The 22,330-nt window shown below is 44.1% G+C and overlaps 1 protein-coding gene across 4 annotated transcripts in view; it reads left to right on the forward strand.

The window, feature by feature from the left end:
* The window catches only part of HMBOX1 (homeobox containing 1), a 181,199-nt gene that overhangs the window by 87,967 nt on the left and 70,902 nt on the right, over positions 1 to 22,330 (forward strand). For all 4 annotated transcript variants that reach the window (XM_074991467.1, XM_074991468.1, XM_074991469.1 and 1 more), the window contains exons 3-4: positions 19,495 to 19,974; positions 22,013 to 22,098. In XM_074991467.1, coding sequence (XP_074847568.1) covers positions 19,495 to 19,974; positions 22,013 to 22,098 — 566 coding nt within the window. The remainder of the gene's footprint in view (positions 1 to 19,494; positions 19,975 to 22,012; positions 22,099 to 22,330) is intronic.

The following is a 22,330-nucleotide window of genomic DNA, read 5'->3' on the forward strand; positions in this document are numbered from 1 at the left end:
TTGAGGAAGATGAGGAGAAGCTAATGAGAATGGTGCAGGTGCTAAACAAGGCAGGGAAGTGGTACAGACTGATTATGAACATTGATAAAACAAACAATGGTATATGGACATAAAGAAATAAGGAAGGAAGATCAGTGTAGATTGGATGGAACTAGAAAATGTAGAGAAGTTCATATATCTGGGGAACAACATAACATGGTCTGAACTGTAAGAAGGAAAATAGCAACTAGAATAGCAAAAGCAAGAACGAGTTTGAAGGCGATGGATAAGATCTGGAAAAGCAAAGCAATTAGCTTAGGAACAAAGCTGAGCATCTTGGAAATGTGTGTATTCAGCAGCATGTTGTATGGATGTGAGACATGGGTGATAACGTAAGATTCCAAGGGAAGAATATTGGTGTTTGAGAGGAGTTGGTATATTAAGATCCTCAGACTAGGATGGATGCAGAAGGTCACCAATGAGGAATTATGTAGGAAAATACAGCCAAAAGAGAACCTACTGCAGAAGGTTATACAATAGAAGTTGCAGCTATTCAGGAATATTTGCAGAATGAATGACAAATGAAAAATCAAGACCATGCTATTCAGCATAATGGATGGTTCAAATAGGAGAGGCAGACCCCACAGAGAATGGATAGATGATACAGTAGATTGGTGCGGAGCTAGTCTGCAGAAATTAAGCCGCTCCGCACTGGACAGAGAAGATGGAAGGAGATAGTGAGAGAGGCATCATAAAAAGGGTGCTGAGCCTATGGTGGTTGATGATGATGATTTAACAGATCCCAATTAAATCTACTTTGGAAATAATAGACCCTGTCTCCTCTCTCCCCAAATAAATGCCGGCAACTCACCAGAATCAGCGGAGCTGCTTCCGCCGCTGGAGCTACAGGGGCTGGAGGGCCAGAGGAGCCCCAGTGCTGAGAGTCACAGAAGGTGGAAGGAGCCAGATCAGCGGGTAGCTCCTCTCCTGATAATTGGGAAAGGGAGTTGGAGGTGTGAGGGGAAGAATGGGGCAGGAGGAGGGAAGGGAAGTGGGGGCAGAGGACAGTAGTGAGTGATGGGCTGGGGCGATCAATGCATTGTCATACAGTGTAACTGTTTGGATTTAACAGACTTCCTCCATTAGTCTGTTACAGTGAGAGTTTACTGTAATCTGTTTTTATATAGTGCTTTTTATCTGCATGGCACACCTCAAAGTACTTTAGGAAGGTGGGCAAACATTATTTTTGTTTTGCAGAGAGGACGCAGATGCAAGGCTTAAAGTCACTTGCCCAAGGTGACACAAGAGTGTTGATGGTAAAACCAGTACTAGAGCTCAAGCCTGCTTAATACCAACCAGCCACTGTCCACTGGACAGAAGTCCAAAGACTAAACGGAACCATAGTTAATAGAGAGAACCAGAATGAGGATTTGGTTTGGGTTTTTTGGTTTTCGTTTTAAATCTAGTTCAAAAACCAGAGGATGCCTTAAAAGAGTGATGTGCTGATTAGTTGATATTCCATGCTCAGCCTGCGTTCTATGATTTGTGTAGCAGTGAGCATCTGATTACATTGGATTTATTTTCAGACATTTCAGACTGCTCTTATTAACTGTCACCAGTTTGATCGAAAGCATATGGCAATGTTCTGCATTCATAAGAAAGTGTTTTGCATTCATAAACAGAATCGGCAGGCTTGGTAGATCAGTTGAAGTCTGACTTCACTCCTCTGAAGTCTTTGATTTTGTTTTCTAGGACTAGAGCAATGGTTCGAAATGATGCCCTTACATTTGTGGATCAGAATAAATGGGTGTGGAGTCTTCTTTGAAAATCAGAACTCAGGCATACAAGTGTAAAATCTAAGTGATATCTTACAGGTAGGGAGTACTCTGTATTTAGTGACATGAAGACCACTTCAGACCTGGTTTTTCTCTTGTACACTGGTAAAATCCACTGAAGTAGCTGGACAAAAAGCAGTCAAGTAGCACTTTAAAGGCTAGCAAAATGGTTTATTAGGTGAGCTTTCATGGGACAGACCCACTTCTTCAGACCATAGCTGGAGTTACTAGTGCTCTGAAGAGATTCATATCTTTAGCTCTTAAGTGAAACCCAGCATACACAGCACTGGCTGTAGTTTCAAAAGTGTCATTATCAAGACTTTGTCTACACTAACACAGTAGGGGATTGAGGAATTTAGGCTTATTTAGTCTACAGAACAGAAGACTGAGCAGGGGAGTTGATAGCAGTCTTCAACTACCTAGGAAGTGGTGGAATCTCCATCCTTAGAGGTCTTTAAATCCTGGATTGACTAAGTCCTGGATTGACAAAGTCCTGGCTGGGATGGTTTAGTTAGGGTTGATCCTGCTCTAGGCAGGGGGCTGGATTCGATGACCTCCTGAGGTTCCTTCCATCCCTAGGAGTCTATGATTCAATGAAGGGGGATTACAAAGAGGATGGAAAGAAGCAGTTATGAGTGGTGACAGATGTCAGAACAAGGAGCAATGGTCTCAAGTTGCAGCGTGTGAGTTCTAGGTTGGATATTAGGTATAACTATTTCACAAGTAGGTTGGTGAAGCACTGGAATGGTTTGTTTATAGAGGTGGTGGAATCTTCATTCCTTGGGGTTTTTAAGTCCCAGCATGACAAAGCCCTGACTGGGGTGATTCAGTTGGAATTTCTCCTACTTTGAGCAGGGGGTTGGACTTGATGGCCTCCTGAGATCTCTTCCAACCCTGTGATTCTAAGTTGACTTAAGTTACATTACTCAGTTGAGTGAGTAACAAAATTGAAGTCAACATGTCTTAGGTCAACTTAGTGCAATATTTGTACTATGTGGTGTTAATGAGAGACACTCCCACAACTTACCTTACTCTTCTCAGGGAGCTGAAGTACTAGATTTGACAGGAAAACACTCTGTCATTGACTTAGTGAGTCTGCTGTAGATGCTCTAAATTGCATCAGTCACAGAAGAACCAATCTACCAATCAGCACAGACATGGCCTTAGTATAGCACAAAGGATTCTGGGGCATATCTGAGACCTGACCTCAGAGACACAACTTCAGCTATTGCTTATCTGGAGTCAACATACCTTAGATCAAATTTCCGGCACATCCCCACTGCAGGAGATCAACAGGAGAAACTGTCCTGCTGATTTTCCTTACTCCTTGTGACAGCGTAGAGTACCACAGTCAATGGGAGTGCCCTCACAGTTCATCTTAGCACATTCCTAGTAGATGTGCTAAATCGAACCACAGAAGATGGACTCCAGCAGCGCCAATCTTTCCCTTATTGTAGGTAAACCCATACACTTGTGAAGCGGCAACTGAGTGAGCAGAAATGTGGTAGATTTCAAAGGAAAGTCTAGGACTGGCACTGTTAATGGTTCTAGTTCTAATGCCCCTGACAATGTTGTGCCCTAAATGTAGCAACTTAATTTATTCCTTCCTAATGCCTCTTTACCTACAGTAGGATGATATCTTTGAAGCCTCTTTCCCTTGGAGCTGGTACTAGTAGGCAACATCTCTCTTGACAGTCACTCGATAATGAGTAGGATATGTTCATGTCACTCTCCTATTTGTGATGGCTGATCAGCCCAATTCTGGAGCAGCAGATCTTATGACATAAGGGGCAGGTGTTGAAAGGATGTGGGGCTGTTTTTGGCACTCTTCTTCTCCTCCTCCATCTCACCTCCTCTGCACTGCAGTAGGACCTCTCAAATTGCACCACACCCTCAAGGATTACCATTCTCTACTGGGGACAGTCTTGGGCAAGGTTCTCCCAAGTGTCGACGCTGATGCTGCACTTTTTCATGTGTGCCTTCAGCATGTCCTTATATTGCTTCTGCTGGCCCCCAGTGCTCCTCTGACCTTCCTCCAACTCGAAAAACAGAATCTCTTTTGGGAAGCACTGATCAGACATCCCAGGCATGTTGATGAACGATATTGGCTTCAATGCTGGTCATGTTTGACTTCCAGGACGCTAGTGTTCATGTGCCTATCCTCCCAAGAGATATTTAGTATTCTCCCGAGGCAACATTGATGATATTGTTCGAGTGCCTTCAAATGATGCTTGTTTGTTGTCCAGGTTTCACATGTATTCAGTGGCATTGGAACAACCACTGCATGGTATACAAGGAGCTTTTTCTTGGGCTAGATGTCCTGGTTCTTGAAGACCGTTAAATTCAGGTAGGCAAAAGCAGAGCTTGCACAGCTCAGACGATGCTGGAGTTTTGTACCAATGTTGACTTTATTGGAAAGATGACTACCAATGTATGGGAAGTGCTTCACATTTTCCAGCAGTTCTCTGTTGACTTCAGTAGTAGGTACATGGGATTGTCTCACTGGTGAAGGTTGGTGGAGCGCCTTGGTCTTTTTGATGTTCAGTGTGAGGCCAAGATTCTCATATGCTTCAGCGAAGACACTTAAGATTCTCTGAAGGGTTGCTGGAAGAACAGCAACCATGTTGTCATCCGCATACTGGAGCTCCATGATCAAGGTTGTGGAGGTCTTGCTTTTAGCCGTCAGTCTCCAGAGATTGAAAACCTTCCTGTTCATTCTATAGACAGTCTTCATGCCATCTGTAAGCTTGCCATTAATGAGGGGAAGGTTCATGATGAGGGAGGCAGTTAAGCCACCAGAGGGCAGTTTGGGTCCCCAGGGGTGGCAGGTTGGATCTACATGAAAGGCAGTTAAGCTGCTGGGAGGCAGCTTGAGCCCCTCATGACAGGGGGTTGGGGGCCCCCAGTGAGCAGCTTGGGCCCTGCATGGGGGCAGGTAAGCCACCAGGGGACAGCTTGAGCCACACATGGGAGGAGTTGTAAGCTGCCAGGGGGAGGGGTTAGACCTCCAGGGATGGAAAGGGTGGTGTGGGGCTTGAGTTCCAGCACCTTTTTTTCCTAGCAAAAGAGCACTGGGCATAAGGTACAACATGTATATGTGGAGAAGTTTAAAAAATGGATAGCCTGGGAGGCTGAAGGCAGAATAGACTTTTGCATCAAAGCCATTGGTTGAAATCCAGCCTGAATCAGTTATGTCATTAAATTGTTATCAGCTCCTGCCAGTTAGCGTATGTGAAACAAGTTGTTTGATCTGTCCAGCTGAACAAAAACTGCATCACTGTCATAAAAGCACCACCACTGTTGTTAGCAAGTGATACTATTTCTTGCTGGTGCTCTCTTCAGAAAGGCCTGATTCAAGGAATAGTTAATTGCACATTATGGTGGCAGTGTGAGGGAACCTGCATCGCCCTGTGGCTAGAAGAGTAGTCCCCATGTTTACAGGGTCAGCCTTTCAGAAAAGCACAACATCCACAAACACTGAATAAGAACTCTGTTGTTAGGAAGTTAATATCCTCAAGAAACTACAAGCAACTCTGGGTATTAACCTCTCTAGTTAATTGTTTATCCAGCACAAAGCAATATAGACATTTTGCAGTGAATGTTACCATATTTATGGTTGAAAGGCTTAGAACTTACTGTTAAATGTAATTTTAAATAGAGAAAACAAATTGTATGTTAAAGTCAAGGGACAAGCTCGTGTTTATTGGCATACAGAAAACTAATCTTTTGCAAATGATCTTTTTATAAAACAAAATTGGGGTTTAGATGACATGTTTAATGGGATGAAAAAATCATGCTATTATCTGCGACAGCATTTTATATTGTATATTGCAGATGTGTATCTGAACACATTTGCATTTTGCAGGTCACAGCTGACATGAGTTTGAGAATTGTGATTCAAAAAATCATCCAAGTTTAGGATCTAGTTCTCAACATTTTGGCTTCAGACCACATCTAGAGATCACGTACTCATATCAAAAAGCAAAGGCATTTCAGCAGTCTCATGAGTCTTGCAGAACTTGTGGGACAGAGCAATACATTTTAAGGAAGATTGCCAGATTCAGAGGATCTGAGGAAAAATATTTTTAGTGATCTCCATTTTATGTTGCATTTATGTACAGCAGGCAGGAGAGAGAAAGATGACCACTAGTGGGCATTAAGAAGACCAGAACTCTCTGAAAAATAGAGAGATTAGTCTTAGTGTTCTGGCCTAATTGCCATTTGAATAATTAAGTCTGCTTAGACATATCGGGGGAGGGCGCACTGAGCTTGCTAAATATGGGCAAACTGCAAAGAATGGGGCAGATGATTCTCAAAATTAGTGGATATTCTAATCCAGCAGTAAAACATCTTCTCCAGTACTTTGATGGTTACTGAGAAGGCAAAAATATAATTTCCTTAAAAAAAATCCAGCATTGTTCTTCCACCCAGGCAGCCAAGCCAAATATGATGAGGATTACTGAAAATCTTGTTCATCATATAAAAAAGTTCTACCAGTCCAAGAAATCTGTTAGCCACCAAGCCAGTTAGTGTTTCAGATCTTACCCATATATATGCTTATTAACTAAACTAAAATTTATTTTAAAAGATGAGAGAGGGGATTGGTTAAAAGATCATTATACATGAAGATGTGAATGAAGGTTTTAAGTCAGTTTCATAGTAGAGATGGTGAGCTTCAGAGTTGTAAAGAGTGCTTTCAAAATTATTTCCATAGGTTATACTCCAGTGTCCAAAATCAGGGTGATCTGGACTGGAGCTGGGGACCTCGGTCTTGGGTCACAGACTTCCCCCAGTGAAGTTGAAGCAAAGCTGAGTAACAGGATCAGGGTGCAAGAGTTCTTTTTATAGTTCACTGGCAGCCTCTTGACAGCTTGCAGACCTTGGTTGGAGCACTGTGGCTTTGAAGTAGAATCATCTGTTTCCTATGTATACACAGGTAACTAGTTCCATTCATCAACATAAGGTAATTATCCGTTAAGCAGTTCATAGACAGTTTACGACAGACTTCAAAAAGAAATATAGACAATGATATTATTACACCCAGGCTTCATCTAAATGTTAATATTCCCATTTGATCTCTGAATAATAGATATAGCAACAGACAGGGCCCATCTGTTCACATGGTTAACATCTAACAAGATATAAATAAACACATACAATTAGTATTATCCATACTTTTCTAACAGTACAGGTTTGCATTTCAAAGCTTTAGTCTATCTAACATGGAATGGCCCAAATTACCATTCAACATACTTTTCTAATATATCTCTGAAGGTTGAATTCAGGTCGTTCAGCCTGCTAGTTGCTTAACCCTTTCTGGTTCAGTGTCACAGTATCATGCCATTTCAACTAAACATGGAAATAGAATCATTAGAAACATTAGAACTGGAAGGGACCATGAGAGGTTATTGAGTCCGGTGCCCTGCACTCATGGCAGGGCCAAGCACTGTCTAGATCATCCCTGACAGATGTTTAGCTAACTTGCTCTTAAATACCTGCAATAATGGAGATTACACAACCTCTATAAGCAAATTATTCCAGTGTTTAGTCACTTTGACAGATAAGTTTTTCCTAATGTCCAACCTAAACCTCTCGTGCTGCAGTTTAAGCCCATTGCTTCTTGTCCTACCGTCAGTGGTTAAGGAAAATGTTTTTCTCCCTCTTCCCTGTAACAGCCTTGTGATGAACAGTACTGTGAGGTGATTGTGCAACCTTTTCTTTGTTTTAAACCTTGTGTCTATTAATTTTATTGGGTGACCCCTAATTCTTGTTTTTGAGAAGAAGGTTGTATAACAGTTGCTTATTGACCTTCTCCACACACGATTTTACAGATCTCTATCATATCCCTACCCCAGTCATGTTCTCCAAGCTAAAAAGTCGGTCCTATTAATCTCTCCTCACATGAAAGTTGTTCCATGTACCTAATAATTTTTGTTTCCCTTTTCCAATTCCACTAAATCATTTTTGAGATGGGGTAATCACACCTCCATGCAGTATTCAAGGTGTGCGTGTACCTTGGATTTATCAATGGGCACTATGACATCTTCTGACATCTATCAGTCTATCCATTTCCTAATGATTCCCCACATTCTGTTAGCTTTTTTGTCTGTTGCTGCACATTGAGTGGATGTTTTCAGAGAACTATCCACAGTGACTCTGATCTCGCTCGACTAGAAGTCAGGTAATTTAGACCCCATCATTTTTTATGTATCATTGTGTACTTAGATTTTTCAGAGAGCCTCTAACAAAGGCTCTTAAGCAAAGTAAGCTGTCGTAGATTAAGAACCTTTGTTAGAGGCTCTCTGAAATATCTGAGCATGCTAAATTCACCGGATCCCTCTCATCAACAAGTTTGTTGACCCCCTGAAATAATTCTAGTAAATTGGCGGGGAATGATTTCCTTTTACACTAACTATGTTGACTCTTCCCCAACAAATTGTGTTCATTTGTGTGTCTGATAATACTGTGGTTTACTGTAGTTTCAACCAATTCACCTGATACTGAAGTTAGCCTTACTGGCCTGTACCTAGTGGGATCACCTCTAGACCCTTTTTGAAAGTCTGTGTTTCATTAGCTATCCTCCAGTCATATGATAGAGAAGTTGGTTTAAATCCGCAGTGTCCAATACACTCCCTTGTCACAGCGCAATGCAGTGAAATGTGGCCCTAAGGAGCTGCATACATGGGGCACCCCTCCAGCCAATCCACACACGCGCCCCACCACAAGGTAGGACAAGTGCATGGAGGTGGTTCCTCCAGCCCAGGCAGGCTCCAGCCATGGCATGGCTTCAGCCTGGGGCGGCTCATGCAGTGGCATCTCCAGTGAGTAATCTGGGAGTTGGGTGCTTGGCTTGGGGAGTGGGGATGATGGCACCTGGCTGGTTGGCAGCAGCACCTGGCTCGGGAGTGGGGGCCAGTGGTGATCCATTAAATTACTTTTGGGCACAATTGGCTTAAATGATAAGTTATATGCCATAGTTAGTTTTATAATTTCATATTTGAGTTACTTCAGAACTCTTGGGTGAATACCATCTGGTCCTGCTGCTCTTTTTCTGTTTTATTTGTTAATTTGTTCCAAAACCTCCTGTAATGACTCCTCAACCTGGGACAGTTCCTCAGGTTTGTCACCTAAAAAGAAAGGGTAAGGTTTGGGACTCTCACTCACATTCTCAGTTGTGAAGACCAATGCAAAGACTTCATTTAATTTCCCTGCAATGGCCTTATCATCCTTGAGTGCTACTTTTGCATCTCGATCGTCCACTGACTCACTGGTTATTTAGCAGCCTGTACGTTGAGTCTTTGGCACGCTGCTTTTCAAAATCTTCCTGTGTTATCACAGTGCTTTTTATTCCCTTTAAAAAACAACAACACAAAAAGGTGCCAGTACTCATCCCCGATGTGGGATGGGGACCCCATGGCTGGGAGCCAGCTAGGGGAAGAGCCCCACTGGTAGCCACAGAACCCCAACCAGGGCACAGGAAGACCCTGCAGCCCTGAGCTGCCCACGTCCCCCGGTCCCCCCTCACAGTGTGCAAGCCAGCTGGAGGCACCCTGCGGCGCTAAAATAACAGGAAAAAAGGCAGCTGAATACCGTTCCGGTGCATTCCTCCAGAAAAAAAGCCCTATGCCATCCTAATTATATTTTTACACTTGACTTGCCAGAGTTTATGCTCCTTTCTATTTTCATCACTAGGATGTAATTTCCACTTTTTAAAAATACCTTTTTACTTCTAATTGATTCTTTTACTTTGTTCTTTAGACATGCTGGCAATTTTTTGGTCCTCTTAGTAGGTTTTTTTTATGTGGGGTGTACATTTAAGTAGAGTCTCTATTATGGTAAGTTTAAAAAGTTAGTAAATGGCTTGCAGGGATTTCATTTTTGGCACTGTACCTTTTTTAATTTCTGTTTAACTAACTCCCTCATTTTTGTGTAGTTCCCCTTTCTGAAATTAAATTCTACAGTAATGGGCTGCTTTCATGCCCCTTTTCCCTCCAACAGGGATGTTAATTTTATATTATTATGAATACTAATTACTGAGTGGTTCAGCTGTATTCACCTCTGGACTAGATCCTGTGCTCCATCTAGGACTAAATCAAGAATTCCTTTTGTGGGTTCTGAGACTAGCTGCTCCAAGAAACAATAATTTAAGCTGTCAAGAAACTTTATCTCTGTATCCCATCCTGAGGTGAAATATGAGAATACTTGAAATCCCCGATTAATATGGAGTTTATTTTTATAATTTCCTTAATGTCCCTGAGCATTTCACTGTCACTATCAGCAGCATGGTCATGTGGTCAGTAGCATGTCCCTATTGCTATATTCTTATTAATTACTATCCAGGGAGATTCTCTAGTACAGTTTGGTTCATTTAAGATTTTCACTTCATTTGTCAATCAGCTTTCTTTTACTTACAGCGCCTCTCCCTAAACAGCACAACTTATTCTGTCCTTCTGGTATCTTTTGTACCCTGGTATTACTGAGTCCTGTTGAATATCCTCATTCCACCAAGCTTCAGTAATACCTATTATGTCAATATCTCCATTCAAAATGAGCAATCTGGTTCACCCATCTTATTATTTAGACTTCTAGTATTTATATGTATGTCCTTTAAATTACTTTTAGTTGTCTGCAAGTAGGTGATGTAACTGAATGGGACTCTTTTTTTCATTTGACTGTTTCTCTTCAGATCCTACCCATATTTCATCATCTTCCATCCTCTCCTAGGCTATGGAGAATCTCCATTTAATAGATCTTCTCCTAAGGGATGTCTCTGTCCAAACCATGTGGTACCCTGTGGTGGGGTCTCCTGCCTCACCTTGCTCCCAAGAGTCCCAGAATCACCCCCAGGGCTCCCTGGCCTGATCAGGCCTCAGTGGCCTAGTCCCAGTCCACGGGCCTCAGCAGCCTAAGTTCCCCCTGCCTCAGGCTCACAAGGGGTGGGGTTAAGGAAGCTTGGGTCCTCCCACTCCACCACGCTCCAGCCCAGGGCCCTGTTGGTGGTGGGTATGTGGCCTTAGCTACCAGCTCAGCAGGAATCCTCTCTGCAACAAGCTGGGCCCACTGGAAACCTTCCTGGTTCCCCATCCTGGGCTACTTCCTACCCCGTTCCTGGTGTAGTCTGTCACCTCGGCTCAGGTCTTGCCTCCGCCAGCCACTCTTGCCATGGGCTGTCACCATTGTCGATTCCGCACCTCAGGTGGCAGTGGTGGCAGTGGCAGTTGCTGCTGTGGTGGCGGCAGCTGTTCAGGTGACCGTGATTCATGGGCTTCTGCAGGAGCTCCTTTCCACCCGCTGGTCAGCCCCAACTGCCAGGCTGCTCCAGCCTTTATACCTGGCCTACAGTTGGAGCATTCCAAGCAGGGCCTTGGGGGCGTGGCCTTTTCCATCCAATAGGCCTGTTTCTCAACCCCCTGCTCAGTGCAGGGTTGGTATGCACCGTCACACCCCTGCTCAGTGGGGGGTTGGTACACCCCGTCACATACCCCCATACCTGTCAGATTTTCACCCTAGCTCTTAATTGAAAAACTGCACTGTGAACCTTTTAAAAGCTCTTTAAATCCGGTTCCATTTTCGTTTAGGTGGAGCCCAGCCTTCATATACAGGCTTCCCCTTTCCCCAGAGGTTCAACAGTCCCTAATAAATATAACCCCCTCCTACTTACACTGTTGTCTCATCCACACATTGAGACCCTTGCAGTTCTTTAGTGGGAGGGCATGTTACATTTAGAATTGTGGTTTCTTCTGCAGGGGCAAGGAAGTGGTGGGCTCATGTATTGATTTAGATGGAATAAATGAACCAAAGGCATTAACATAACCCTGTTACCATCTAACATTAAACATTGTTAAATGAGGACCAGGGCTTGATGCACAGAGACCTCAGCCTGCTTAACACTGCAGCAAACACACCATTAAAATCCTTTTAAATTTTTATTGAAGATACAGAAAAGCAGATAAAACAGTTAATGTGTGTAAAATGTAAAATATTAAATAAGGCTTTCCTTGGTCCTTGGTTCTTCAGCTGGAGAGATTTTAAAAGGAACCCTTCCTCACCACACATGTGTACATACATGAAGTTGCTTAACAGTCTCTTAGGCGCTAATAAAGTTGGTAATAATTGTTCTTGTGGGAGAAATTGAAAAAGTTAGTTGGGATGGGCTGGAGATGTCGCTGTTGTTATCAGTCTTGGAAGGAAAAGACCTCATCTGGCACTCTCTTCGGAGGTATTAATCCTACAGCTCCTAGATATTTTTCCTGCTCTGAGTCCCGTCCTGTCCTGAGCCATTCCTCATTCCCCCCTGCCCTGAGCCCTTCATACACCCCAACCCTCAACCTCTCCTCGCACCCCACACATCCCTGCCCTGAGCCCCTCCTTGTCAGCGTTCCCTCTAATATTTTTCCATCAATGGGCAGAATAAATTTTATGTGCTCCAGTGATGTGTGAGTGTGCACCACCAATAGAAACACAGGCTGTGGGCTCTGCTAATTGGCTGTACGGCACCTGAATCTCGCCTGAGCAGCTGCCCAAGTGCTCAGTTTACAGGGAAGACTGCTCCACATGCTCCACTGCCCTGAGCCCCTCATGCCTCCCAACCCTGTGTCTCCTACATCCCTGTCCCCAGCCCTAACTCTGCATCCCACGCACACTCCAGCCCTCTGCCCTGCTCTGAGACCCTGTATTCTACCACTCACTTACATTTTGTACTGGTACTGTTGTATCTCCACCACCTCCTCCATTAGTTCGCCCCCACACAATTGGCGTGGGGTGGGGTGGCGTGAGGTTTGTGGTAGGACTGTTCCTATATATATAAAAAAATCTTGTTACTTTCATCATCACTGGTAGTAGGTATAACCTTAGTAATTTATCCATGAGAGGAGTTCCCCTCTTATCCCATGGTTCTTACTTTGCTTAAGACCCTTTGGTGAAGGATTTTTTTCAAATGCTTTCAGGAAAAGTTCAGATACACTCTATCCACTGAGACCTCTTGTCCACATATTAGTTGACCACTAGAGACTTATAATAGATGGGTGAAGCATGATTTCCATTTACCAATTCTGGATTCACTTTTCCACGATGTATCAGTGTCCTCTATTTGTCTTATAATTGTGTTCTTTACTATAGTTTCAACCAATTTGCGTGGTACTGATGCGAGACTTACTCAGTCTGTAATTGCCAGTATCATCTCTAGAGGCTTTTTCTTTTCTATTATTAATTATCGCCCAGTAATCTGGCACAAAGGTTGATTTAGGGATAGATTAGATACTGCTGTTAGTAGCTCTGCAGTTTCATTTTTAATTCCTTCAGAACTCTTGGGAGAATCTGGGTCCTGTGAGTTACTACTATTACCGGTTTGTTCCAAAACATTCTCTGTTGCCACCACAGTGTAAGACAGTCCTGTACATTTGTCAGAAGTATGACTTAAGTTTGGGACTCTCCTGGACATTTGATTCAAAGAATTAATTTAGCTTTCTGTCATCGCCTGGTGTTCCTCACATGCTCCTTTACCACCTCTGTGATCCAATAGTCTCTCACTGGTTATTTGCAGGTTTTCTGCTTCTGATGTACTTCATAAAAATTCTGCTGGTAGGTTGTATGTCTTTTGGTACCTGCTCTTCAAATTCTTTTTTGGCCTGTCTAATTATTCATTTGAGGTGGCAAAATGTGTTCCTTTCTATTTTGCTCAGTAGGATTTGGCTACCAATTTTTGAAAAGATGTATTTTTGTCTCTAGCCATATCTTTCACTTAGGTGTTAAGCTGTGGTGACATATTTTTGTCGGGTTTTTTTTTTTTTTTTTTTTTAATTCAGGGTATACGTACATATAATTTGAACCTATATTACTCTGTTTTTAAAAAGTTCACATGCAACTTGCAAGCATTTCACTCCTGTGACTCATCCTTTTAATTTCCATTTAAGTAGCTTCCTCATTTTTTTTGTATTGCCCCTTTTTGAAGTTAAATGTTACCATGTTGGGTTTCTTTGGAATCTCTGTGCTCCTGCCCCCCGGCCCCATAAGGATGTTGAATTTAATGACATTATGGTTGCTGCTACCAATCACTTCAGATCTGTTCATCTCTTGGACAAAATCTTGTGCTCCACTTAAGACTAAATCAAGAATTGTGTCTTGCCTTTTGAGTCCTTGCATTAGCTGCTCCAAGAAGTCATTAATGGTATTTAGGAAATTTTATCTCTGGATCCAATCCTGAGGCAACATATTCCCAGTCAATAATGGTCAGAGATGAAATCCCCCATTATTATTGGGTTTTGGGTGCAGTAGTTTCCTGAGATACATGGGGGATGTTTTCCACACAGACCTTGAGTACCTCAAATTTTGCATGAGTCGGGGGGGGGGGCTTGGGCAGTGGGTTGGGGCAGGGGAGTTAAGCCTGGGGTGGGTTAGGGCTGCAGGGAGGGCTGGGGGTGTGGAGTTGTGATGGGGTGGGGGGCTTGGAGCCAGGGCATGGGGGTTTAAGTGGGGTCTTGAGCCGGCTGGGGGGTTGGAGCCAGCTGGGGGGTTGGAGCTGGGGTCCACGGTGGTGGTGGGCACAGGGTAGGAGCTAAGCCCTGTGTGTGGGTTGGAGCTGGAGCCCCCAGTGTGTGTGTGGGGGTGAGCTGGGGCCGGGGGGGGCTGAGCCTGGCTGTGGTGGGAGAAGTGGGTTTAACCTCCCAGCTGGCAGCTAGAGGGGTTAAAACCCTTCTCCCTACCTTCCCAGAGCGGCGCCACGGTCATCTTGATATCAGTGCTGCTTTGGGAAGGGGGTTTAAGCCTGCCTAGCTGCCCACAGCGGCAGGCAGATAGGTGAGCTAAAACCCTTCAGCCTACCTTCCCAGAGTGGCACCTACCACCACTCTGGGAAGGCATGAGGAAAGGGCTCTTAGCCTGCCTAGCTGCCCACTCCTGCAAGAAGCTAGGCAGGCTGACAGGCCAGCAGCTTCACGGTGAGTGAACTCGCTTTAATGCAAGTTTCACACAATGTGAAGGTGCATAAATCAGGGGTTTACTGTATTTGTAGTCTCCCTGATCTCCCTGAGTATTTTACCATCACCCTCACCATGTTGGACAGGTGGTCGGTAGTGTACTCATGCTTCTATAAGCTTACTGTATTAATAGTGTGGAATTTCTGCCCTTAGGGATGCTGAAGTGAAGATCTGACAAAGAGCTCTCTGAAGCTCAAAAGCATGTCTCTATCTCCATCAAAACTTGAACCAATCCAGTGGCTCTCCACCAGGGGTGCGTGTACCCCGGGGGGAACTCAAAGCTCTTGTAGGGGGTACATCAACTCATCTACATCAGTGTTTCTCAGCCTGAGGTTGGAGGATGAATTGGTGAGGGGAGGGGTCACAAGTGCAGGGATGGCATTAGAATGTAGCAAATAGGGCAGTTACCAGGGGGTCCATGTCGCAGGGAAACCAGCAAAGCTAAGTTGCATGCTTTATCCCCAAACTCTGAACGTCAGGCTTCAGACAAAGTTCCCAAGTGAAATGTAAATACAATATTTATATTCTAGTTGATTAAAGTTATAGTTCTAGAGTAAAAAATGAGAAAGTCGACATTTTTTTCAGTAATGCTGTGCTGTGACACTTTTGTATTTTTATGTCTGATTTTGTGAGAAAGTAATATGTAAGTGAGGTGAACCTGGGAGAACAGAAGACAAATCAGATTCCTCAAAGGGGTCCAATAGTCAGAAAAGATTGAGAACCACAGCTATACACTGAAATGTAAGTACAATATTTGTATTCCAAAAGAGAAAGGAAACAATTTTTCAGTAGTAGGGTGCTGTGGCACTTTTGTATTTTTAGATCTGATTTTTAAGTAGTTTTTAAGATGGGTGAAAGTTGGCAGTACTCAAGACATAGCAAACTCCTGAAAGGGGTACAGTAGTCTGGAAAGATTGAGAACCACTAGTCCACTCAATGTAAGATACTACCTCACTCATCTTGGCTGTTTTAGGTGCATTATACTGTCAGCCAGCCAATGGAGCTCTGCTGCCTTGCACCGTCTGAGGATTGGCCCCCATATATGAAATACAAACATACTTGACATTTTAGATTTTTCTGTTTGGAATCTGAGTGAGCATGCCAAAATAAGTCCTGTGGTTTGCTTCAAAACAGACATACACCATGTTTAACTAGTACTCTGCATCCCGCTGGCTTTTGGTAACTGATCAGAGGATACAGGCCATGATTACAAGGCAAGATCCGCAACTGTTGCAGAAATTTTGTTACATAGGCAGTAAAGCTTGACTGCCTCACCCCATCACAGCCGTCATTCTCACAGGATACTTGCAGCCTTTCCCTCCCAATCCCCTTAATTTTGCTTGCTGATCCTTTCGTAGTATGTTAAATGTGTCAGGAAAAATAGGGCTCTTAAGGAAGCAAATTGAATTAATGTTAGCCAAAAGGTTAAGGAGAATAAAGGGCCTTTACGAATACGTGGGGATAAAGTACTCAAGAAAGTCCATTAATTAACGAGATGGATGAAATTAATTATTCTAAAGTGTCTGGTTTGCTTAACTGCTTTGTAATTGGCCTTTAACAAGGAATGTAAAAAAGGAGGTATGAAGAACTAGAAAGTAACTGAGAACTTGTTAAAATAACTATACTACCTAATCACTTAACATAGTTATTGTTCAAAATGCCATTGATGCTTGGTAATGTCAAACATATGTTAGCGTTGCCAACTCTTGGGACTTTTACTGTGGTTCTCACTTTATGGCTGTGTCTACACATGCCCCCCCCCTTTTGGAAGGGGCATGTAAATGAAGCAGGTTGAAAATGCTAATGAGGCATTGATGAGAATAGTCAGTGCCTCATTTGCATAATGGCAGCCACCTGGCACTTCGAAAGGAAATCTATCTACATAGCTAGTTTGCAATTCGAAAGCAGCACTTTTGACGCACTGGGTGGCTGCCATTGTGCAAATGAGATGTGGAATAGTCATATCAGCATCTCATTAGCATTTTTGACCCGCTTCATTTACATGCCCCTTCCAAAAGGAAGGGACATGTGTACACATAGCCTTTATGTTTGTTTGTTTGTTTGACATCCCAGCTCTTGTATTTGGATATGTGAGTAATCCTACTGGCTGAATAGAAGATCTTTAAAATGTGACCTACCATGCAAAATCTGCAAGGCAAATAAGTCTTTTACATGTATGATTTGTAAAAAATCAACCAATCAAAAATAACTCCTTTAGCCTTCAAGCCAATTTGATGGTGTCGGAGTGTCTTACTCATGATTTACAGCACATGAGCATGTGTTAAATGCTGTTAACTAGCCAACTTGATTAATTGTTGTGGGTGATGGATAACATAAGCAAGGGAAGGCATTGGTTTCCCACAACTGCCCATGCTCTGGCTTACTGGGGTTGCAGCATAGCTACTCAGGAGGACTAGGGCTGTGGAGTGTTTGCTATGCTGCCTGGGAGAGCTGCAGCCATGGCACAGCTGCCCAGCCCTCCAGCTGTGCTACTTGTGTGGAGGGGGAGGCTAAAAGGTCTGGGGGTGTTCAGAGGCTGGGGGCAGTTACTATGGAAGGGGGCTCACTGCTGCCTTACGAGGCCAGTCTTGTCTAGGCTCCATGTGTGGAGGGAAGGAGAGTGAGGTTGCACAAGGGGAGGAGCCTCAGGCAGAAGGGGCAGGGCTGAGGCTTATCTTCCCCAGCTGGGTGTTCACCCGAGAATTGTTGACAGTCCTTTTTGAGAAGTGATGGTGAGCTAGAAAGGGATAACCTTTTAAACCAAACACAAATAGGCTCCTTGCAGGCTATGGCAAATGTCTCTCTTGCCTGGCTTAGTGCCAGTGTTCTGCTGTGTCTGCATTGGAGCCGGAAGTGATAACCGTGTATCTGTGCAAGCTTTGATTTAAGCTAGGGAGCTGAAAGTAGAAGTGTAACAAGAGTGGCTGGCCGTGTGCGGAGTGTGGGCCTGGCATCTCGGAAGGGTTTGTGCTTAGGGTGTCTAGCCCCTCCCATCACTTGTGTGGCTGCATCTACATGTCTCCTTTAACTGTGCTAGCTCCATCAGTGTGAGCTATGTGTTCTCAAGCTGGAGCAGGAAGGCGTAAACACATCCTCAGTGTACTCGCTCTAACTCTCCTTGACCTAGTGCTCTGAAAAGATCACTGCATCTAAGGGAGCACAGGCAATGTCTAGTCTAGATACCTGAATACATACCCAGAGAGGGGCCCAGTGACACCTACTTGGGTGGCTTGCCCAATTGTCACCTATGCTACCCTCCTTACACTGTTGTTCATAGTGTGCTACCTTGAGCAGAACTAGCACAAGTTCCTCTACTCAAAAGGTAGATGTACCCTAAGTTTCTAATTTGAGCCTGCTCCCCATCTATCCAATTAGAACTACACCCTGCCTCCAGTCAGAAATTGGAGGTCAGACTAAAGGGAGGAAAATACAGTCCAAAAATAAATAGAAGATTATGAATTAAATCCACTTAGATGAGGATGTATTATGGAAAATTGCCACACATTTTACCCCAGTGTTTGGGGTCATTGCCATCCTGAAACATCTGGGAGTAGGCCTAAAGAGCACATCAAGGTCCCAGTAGTGCTAGGGTCCCAGGAAGTTTCTGAAGGTCTATGTGGGTGTAATGCATTGTAGGATCATGGCCTAAATAAATGTGTAAACTGTGAACCCAAAAGTCAGTAGGTACGTGATACAGTAGTTAGGCCAGATCTACATTAAAACAAATTGTAGCTCAACCCAGTTATGTCACTCAGTGATATGAAAAATCTACCTTCTTGAGCAACACAGTCAAGCACAATTATCCGCTGCTGTATTCAAGACTAGGTTGAAATAATGGCCAGAGGACCCTCATGTCACTGTAGTGTGCCGCTGTAGCGGTTTAAGTGTAAACATAATCTAAGTGTGTTTTCTTAAGCTGGGTTAGTTAACCTTCAGTAGCTGACTCCAGTTAAAATATCAATGAAGACACGGCAACTCAGGTTGGTATCTTGAGTTAATGTTTGGGATTGAACTCAAGTTAACATTGGGAGTTTCTATGGTTTCACTGCTACTCTTAACTCAAATTAGCAAGTCTGAGATAAGAACACATCTATGTTTTGTTGTATAGACAAACCATTGGGCAGCCTCTATTCTAGAACACGTTGTAAGATTCTGGTCACAGAAGGACAAACTGAATGGACTCTGGGGAAGGATATTCCCTGCATTATATACTAGAAGATTTACCGGGTATTGTTGGGACCTTGAGGGCAAGAGGTGGGGGAGTGGAGGGTGCAGGATTTAGGGCATGGGGTGAGGGTTCAGCAGTCAAAGCAGGGAGCTGGAAGGTATGTGGGGGAAGGGCAGAGGGTGGAAACAGCCGTGGGTGTTGCACCCTGGGGCTAGGCCAGGACAGGGCAGCAGAGGTTGTGCTGCCCAGCTGGAGGCTGCTCAATGGCTTTCTGGGCCTGTTGTGGTATGCATGTTTGCTGTTCCCCCTGGTCATTCTGGAGTATGTTAATGGGAGCTTTGCCACCGAGTCTATGGGGTGAGGGATTCCATCCTTTGGAGCAGCTTCTACTCTCCCTTACACAAGTTAGGGTGGTTTTAAATGAGACCAGAATCGGGCCTTTTGGCTTCTCTTAAGTACCGTGCCTGATGTGCTGTACATGCTCCATAGTGAGCTGTTGCACTAAACTGTTTGCTTTCACATTTCACCTTATTTTTAGTCTGCTGGAAACCATGTCTCACTACACAGATGAACCCAGATTTACTATAGAGCAGATAGACCTGCTTCAGCGCCTGAGACGTACTGGGATGACCAGACACGAAATCCTCCATGCCTTGGAAACCTTGGACCGTCTCGATCAAGAGCATAGTGACAAGTTTGGAAGACGGTCAAGCTATGGAGGTGGTTCCTATGGCAACAGTACCAACAACGTCCCAGCCTCCTCCTCTACAGCCACAGCTTCCACACAGACCCAGCATTCTGGGATGTCCCCATCGCCTAGCAACAGTTACGACACCTCCCCACAGCCTTGCACTACTAATCAGAACGGGAGGGAGAGTAACGAGAGGTTGTCGGCGTTCAATGGGAAGATGTCACCCACTCGCTATCCACTTGCAAACAGCTTAGCTCAAAGGTCGTACAGTTTTGAAGCCTCTGAAGAGGACTTGGATGTTGATGACAAAGTGGAAGAACTGATGAGGTTAGTAAAACTTATAGAAGGTTCAGGAAGTCAGTCAAATGAGCCCTCTCAGAAAACAATCACCTCTTGGGGTCTACTTTTGTGGTAAGAGGATGAGGGGTGCCTTAGATGATTATCCCTTTATTTGTCCCCCATTGCCTGCTCTTCCCTTCAAAGCCGTATGCCAATTTGTCCTATGCTATGTCACAGATCCTTTATCTCAATGTCCTCTTTCCATCCTTGTCACATTCACATGCCTTGGAATAGCCTCCTGCCCCATGAGGTTCTCCGTCCGCAACTGGCTCATGTCAGTCCAGTGCCTTCTCTTTCCCAATGCTGTACGGGGAGGGAGGGAAGAGAAATGGCTCTGTTAATGCCTTCCTTGAGGACTTGCAATATATTATATCTTACCTGCCTTTTAGATCGTAAGCTCCTTGGGGCAGGACGACCTCTGTTTGCATCTCCCAAGAATGGCAACACTCAAAAATATTTATGAAAAACCAGGTCTCGTGTATGGGAAGCTTACAGTCAAAATCAGCGGTCCTCTTTCTTCCTGTTGGTGTCCTAATTGTTAGGCAGATTATCTCTCTCAGTAATATGGGAGAGGTTAGGGAGGTTGTTACTCCCAAATTTAGAATCCATTCTCTTAATAGTGTGTAAAGTGAGAGAGAGAAAACTGTCTCATCAAGAGGTGGGGAAATTTAGCATGCCTCTCTTAAATTCTGTTTTGGGGTGAGATTTTTTGTATTTTATTAGTTATTTGTTGTTGTTTGGGAGTGTTTATGTTTTCTCAAGTGTCCTTGGCACATATTGGACTAGGGCTCACTGATCTCTCCAGGACATGAGTTTTAAGAAGGGACCGAGACAGGGTATGGTGGCTGGAAGCCCAGAGGCTCACAAATGAGCGGGAAGAACATGACGGAGTGGCATGGTGCAGCATAATGGGGAATCTGAAAGAAATGAGTGCAGCAGTAGGCAGATGCTGGGAGGCCACCAGACTCACCAGGCCCTGGGGCAGTTGCCTCCTTTCCTCCCTCACTCATCCACCCCCATTCCTCTGTTGGCAGGTCAGGGCAGACAGTCCTTTTGTTGAAATCCACCTGTTCTTGGATTGAGGGTTCATCAGCATGATGTCCCGATAGTGCTCAGTTGCTTGTCAAAGCTGAAGTATCCCATTTTCTTGTGTGAGGGGCGGGGGTTGGAGTAGAAGAGGTGACGAACCCACAATATTTGTGTTTCATTCGCACGTTCCAAGCTCAAGGCCATTCACATTACAACTTAGGTTGCTGAACCCCGCTCAGGAAAAGCCAAAAAAAAAAAAGTAACCCAAGAATAAACCCTACCTGGTTTTAAAAGCCCAACAAAACTGATTCTGCATTTCTCAGGAGCAGGTATGTGTTTGCTGCAGTTTAAACTCACTGTGTATTACAGCCCCTATGAAACCAGTACATTCTTTTCCTTTTAGCATAATTATTCGGTCTCTTCTGACCCATCTCACCACACTTTTTAAAAATAATCCTTCCTGATAGACTAGCCATGTGATGACAACTCGTATTCCTTCGTTCGGTGAACCCATGCACCAGGCTTGTGGGGAAAAGGAGGTTCCTCAGGTGGAGGTCGCAAAATCTCCTTTCCTTTCTTCAGCCCCTTGAAATGTTTGAGAGGACTTGTTGATGTCCTCATTTGTGTAGCTAACCATGCAGCCTCTGCTAGCTTTTTATTTTCTGTGCTTCATTTTACGACTGAGTTTTAATGCGGATGTGAGAGATTTATTCATCCCCATGTAATGAAACTTTGTACATTCCATATGGCAGTCCTACACCTAATATGAATTATGTAGGCTATGAGTCATCCATCCGCCTGCTGGGGTGCTTTGATCAAACATGATACTCATTAAAAGAAATGTCCACTGGCGAGCTATTTTTGACTAGGTTTTTTTTCCCCCAAGGCAGCGGCGCCCCACACCCCCTCCGCCCTTAAGCAAAGGAAACAACCATATTACATCTTCAGGGTACCTTTTTGCCTGTCTGTCTCGGTTTTTTTTGTTTTGTTTTGGTAGGAGGGACAGTAGCGTGATAAAGGAGGAAATCAAAGCCTTTCTTGCCAATCGGAGGATTTCCCAAGCAGTTGTTGCACAGGTAACAGGTAAGAGCTTGAAGAGCCTTTATTCATTTTGGGTCCTGTTTCTAGCTGCCTGTGTGTGCTGGTGCAGATGTTGGCATATCGCTCAGCTTTCTGCATTGCAGTACAGATCTGTCAGCTTAGTCATGATAATGTATGCCTTTGATTTAAGACCCATTGTCCCCGCACATCATGGAACTTCCCTAGTGAATCACCGTGTGAGTGTGGCTTGCGCTAGCACATTTTATTTCACAGC

The sequence above is a fragment of the Carettochelys insculpta genome, chromosome 3 (assembly GCF_033958435.1).
Source record: "Carettochelys insculpta isolate YL-2023 chromosome 3, ASM3395843v1, whole genome shotgun sequence".
NCBI classification, from domain to species: Eukaryota; Metazoa; Chordata; order Testudines; family Carettochelyidae; genus Carettochelys; species Carettochelys insculpta.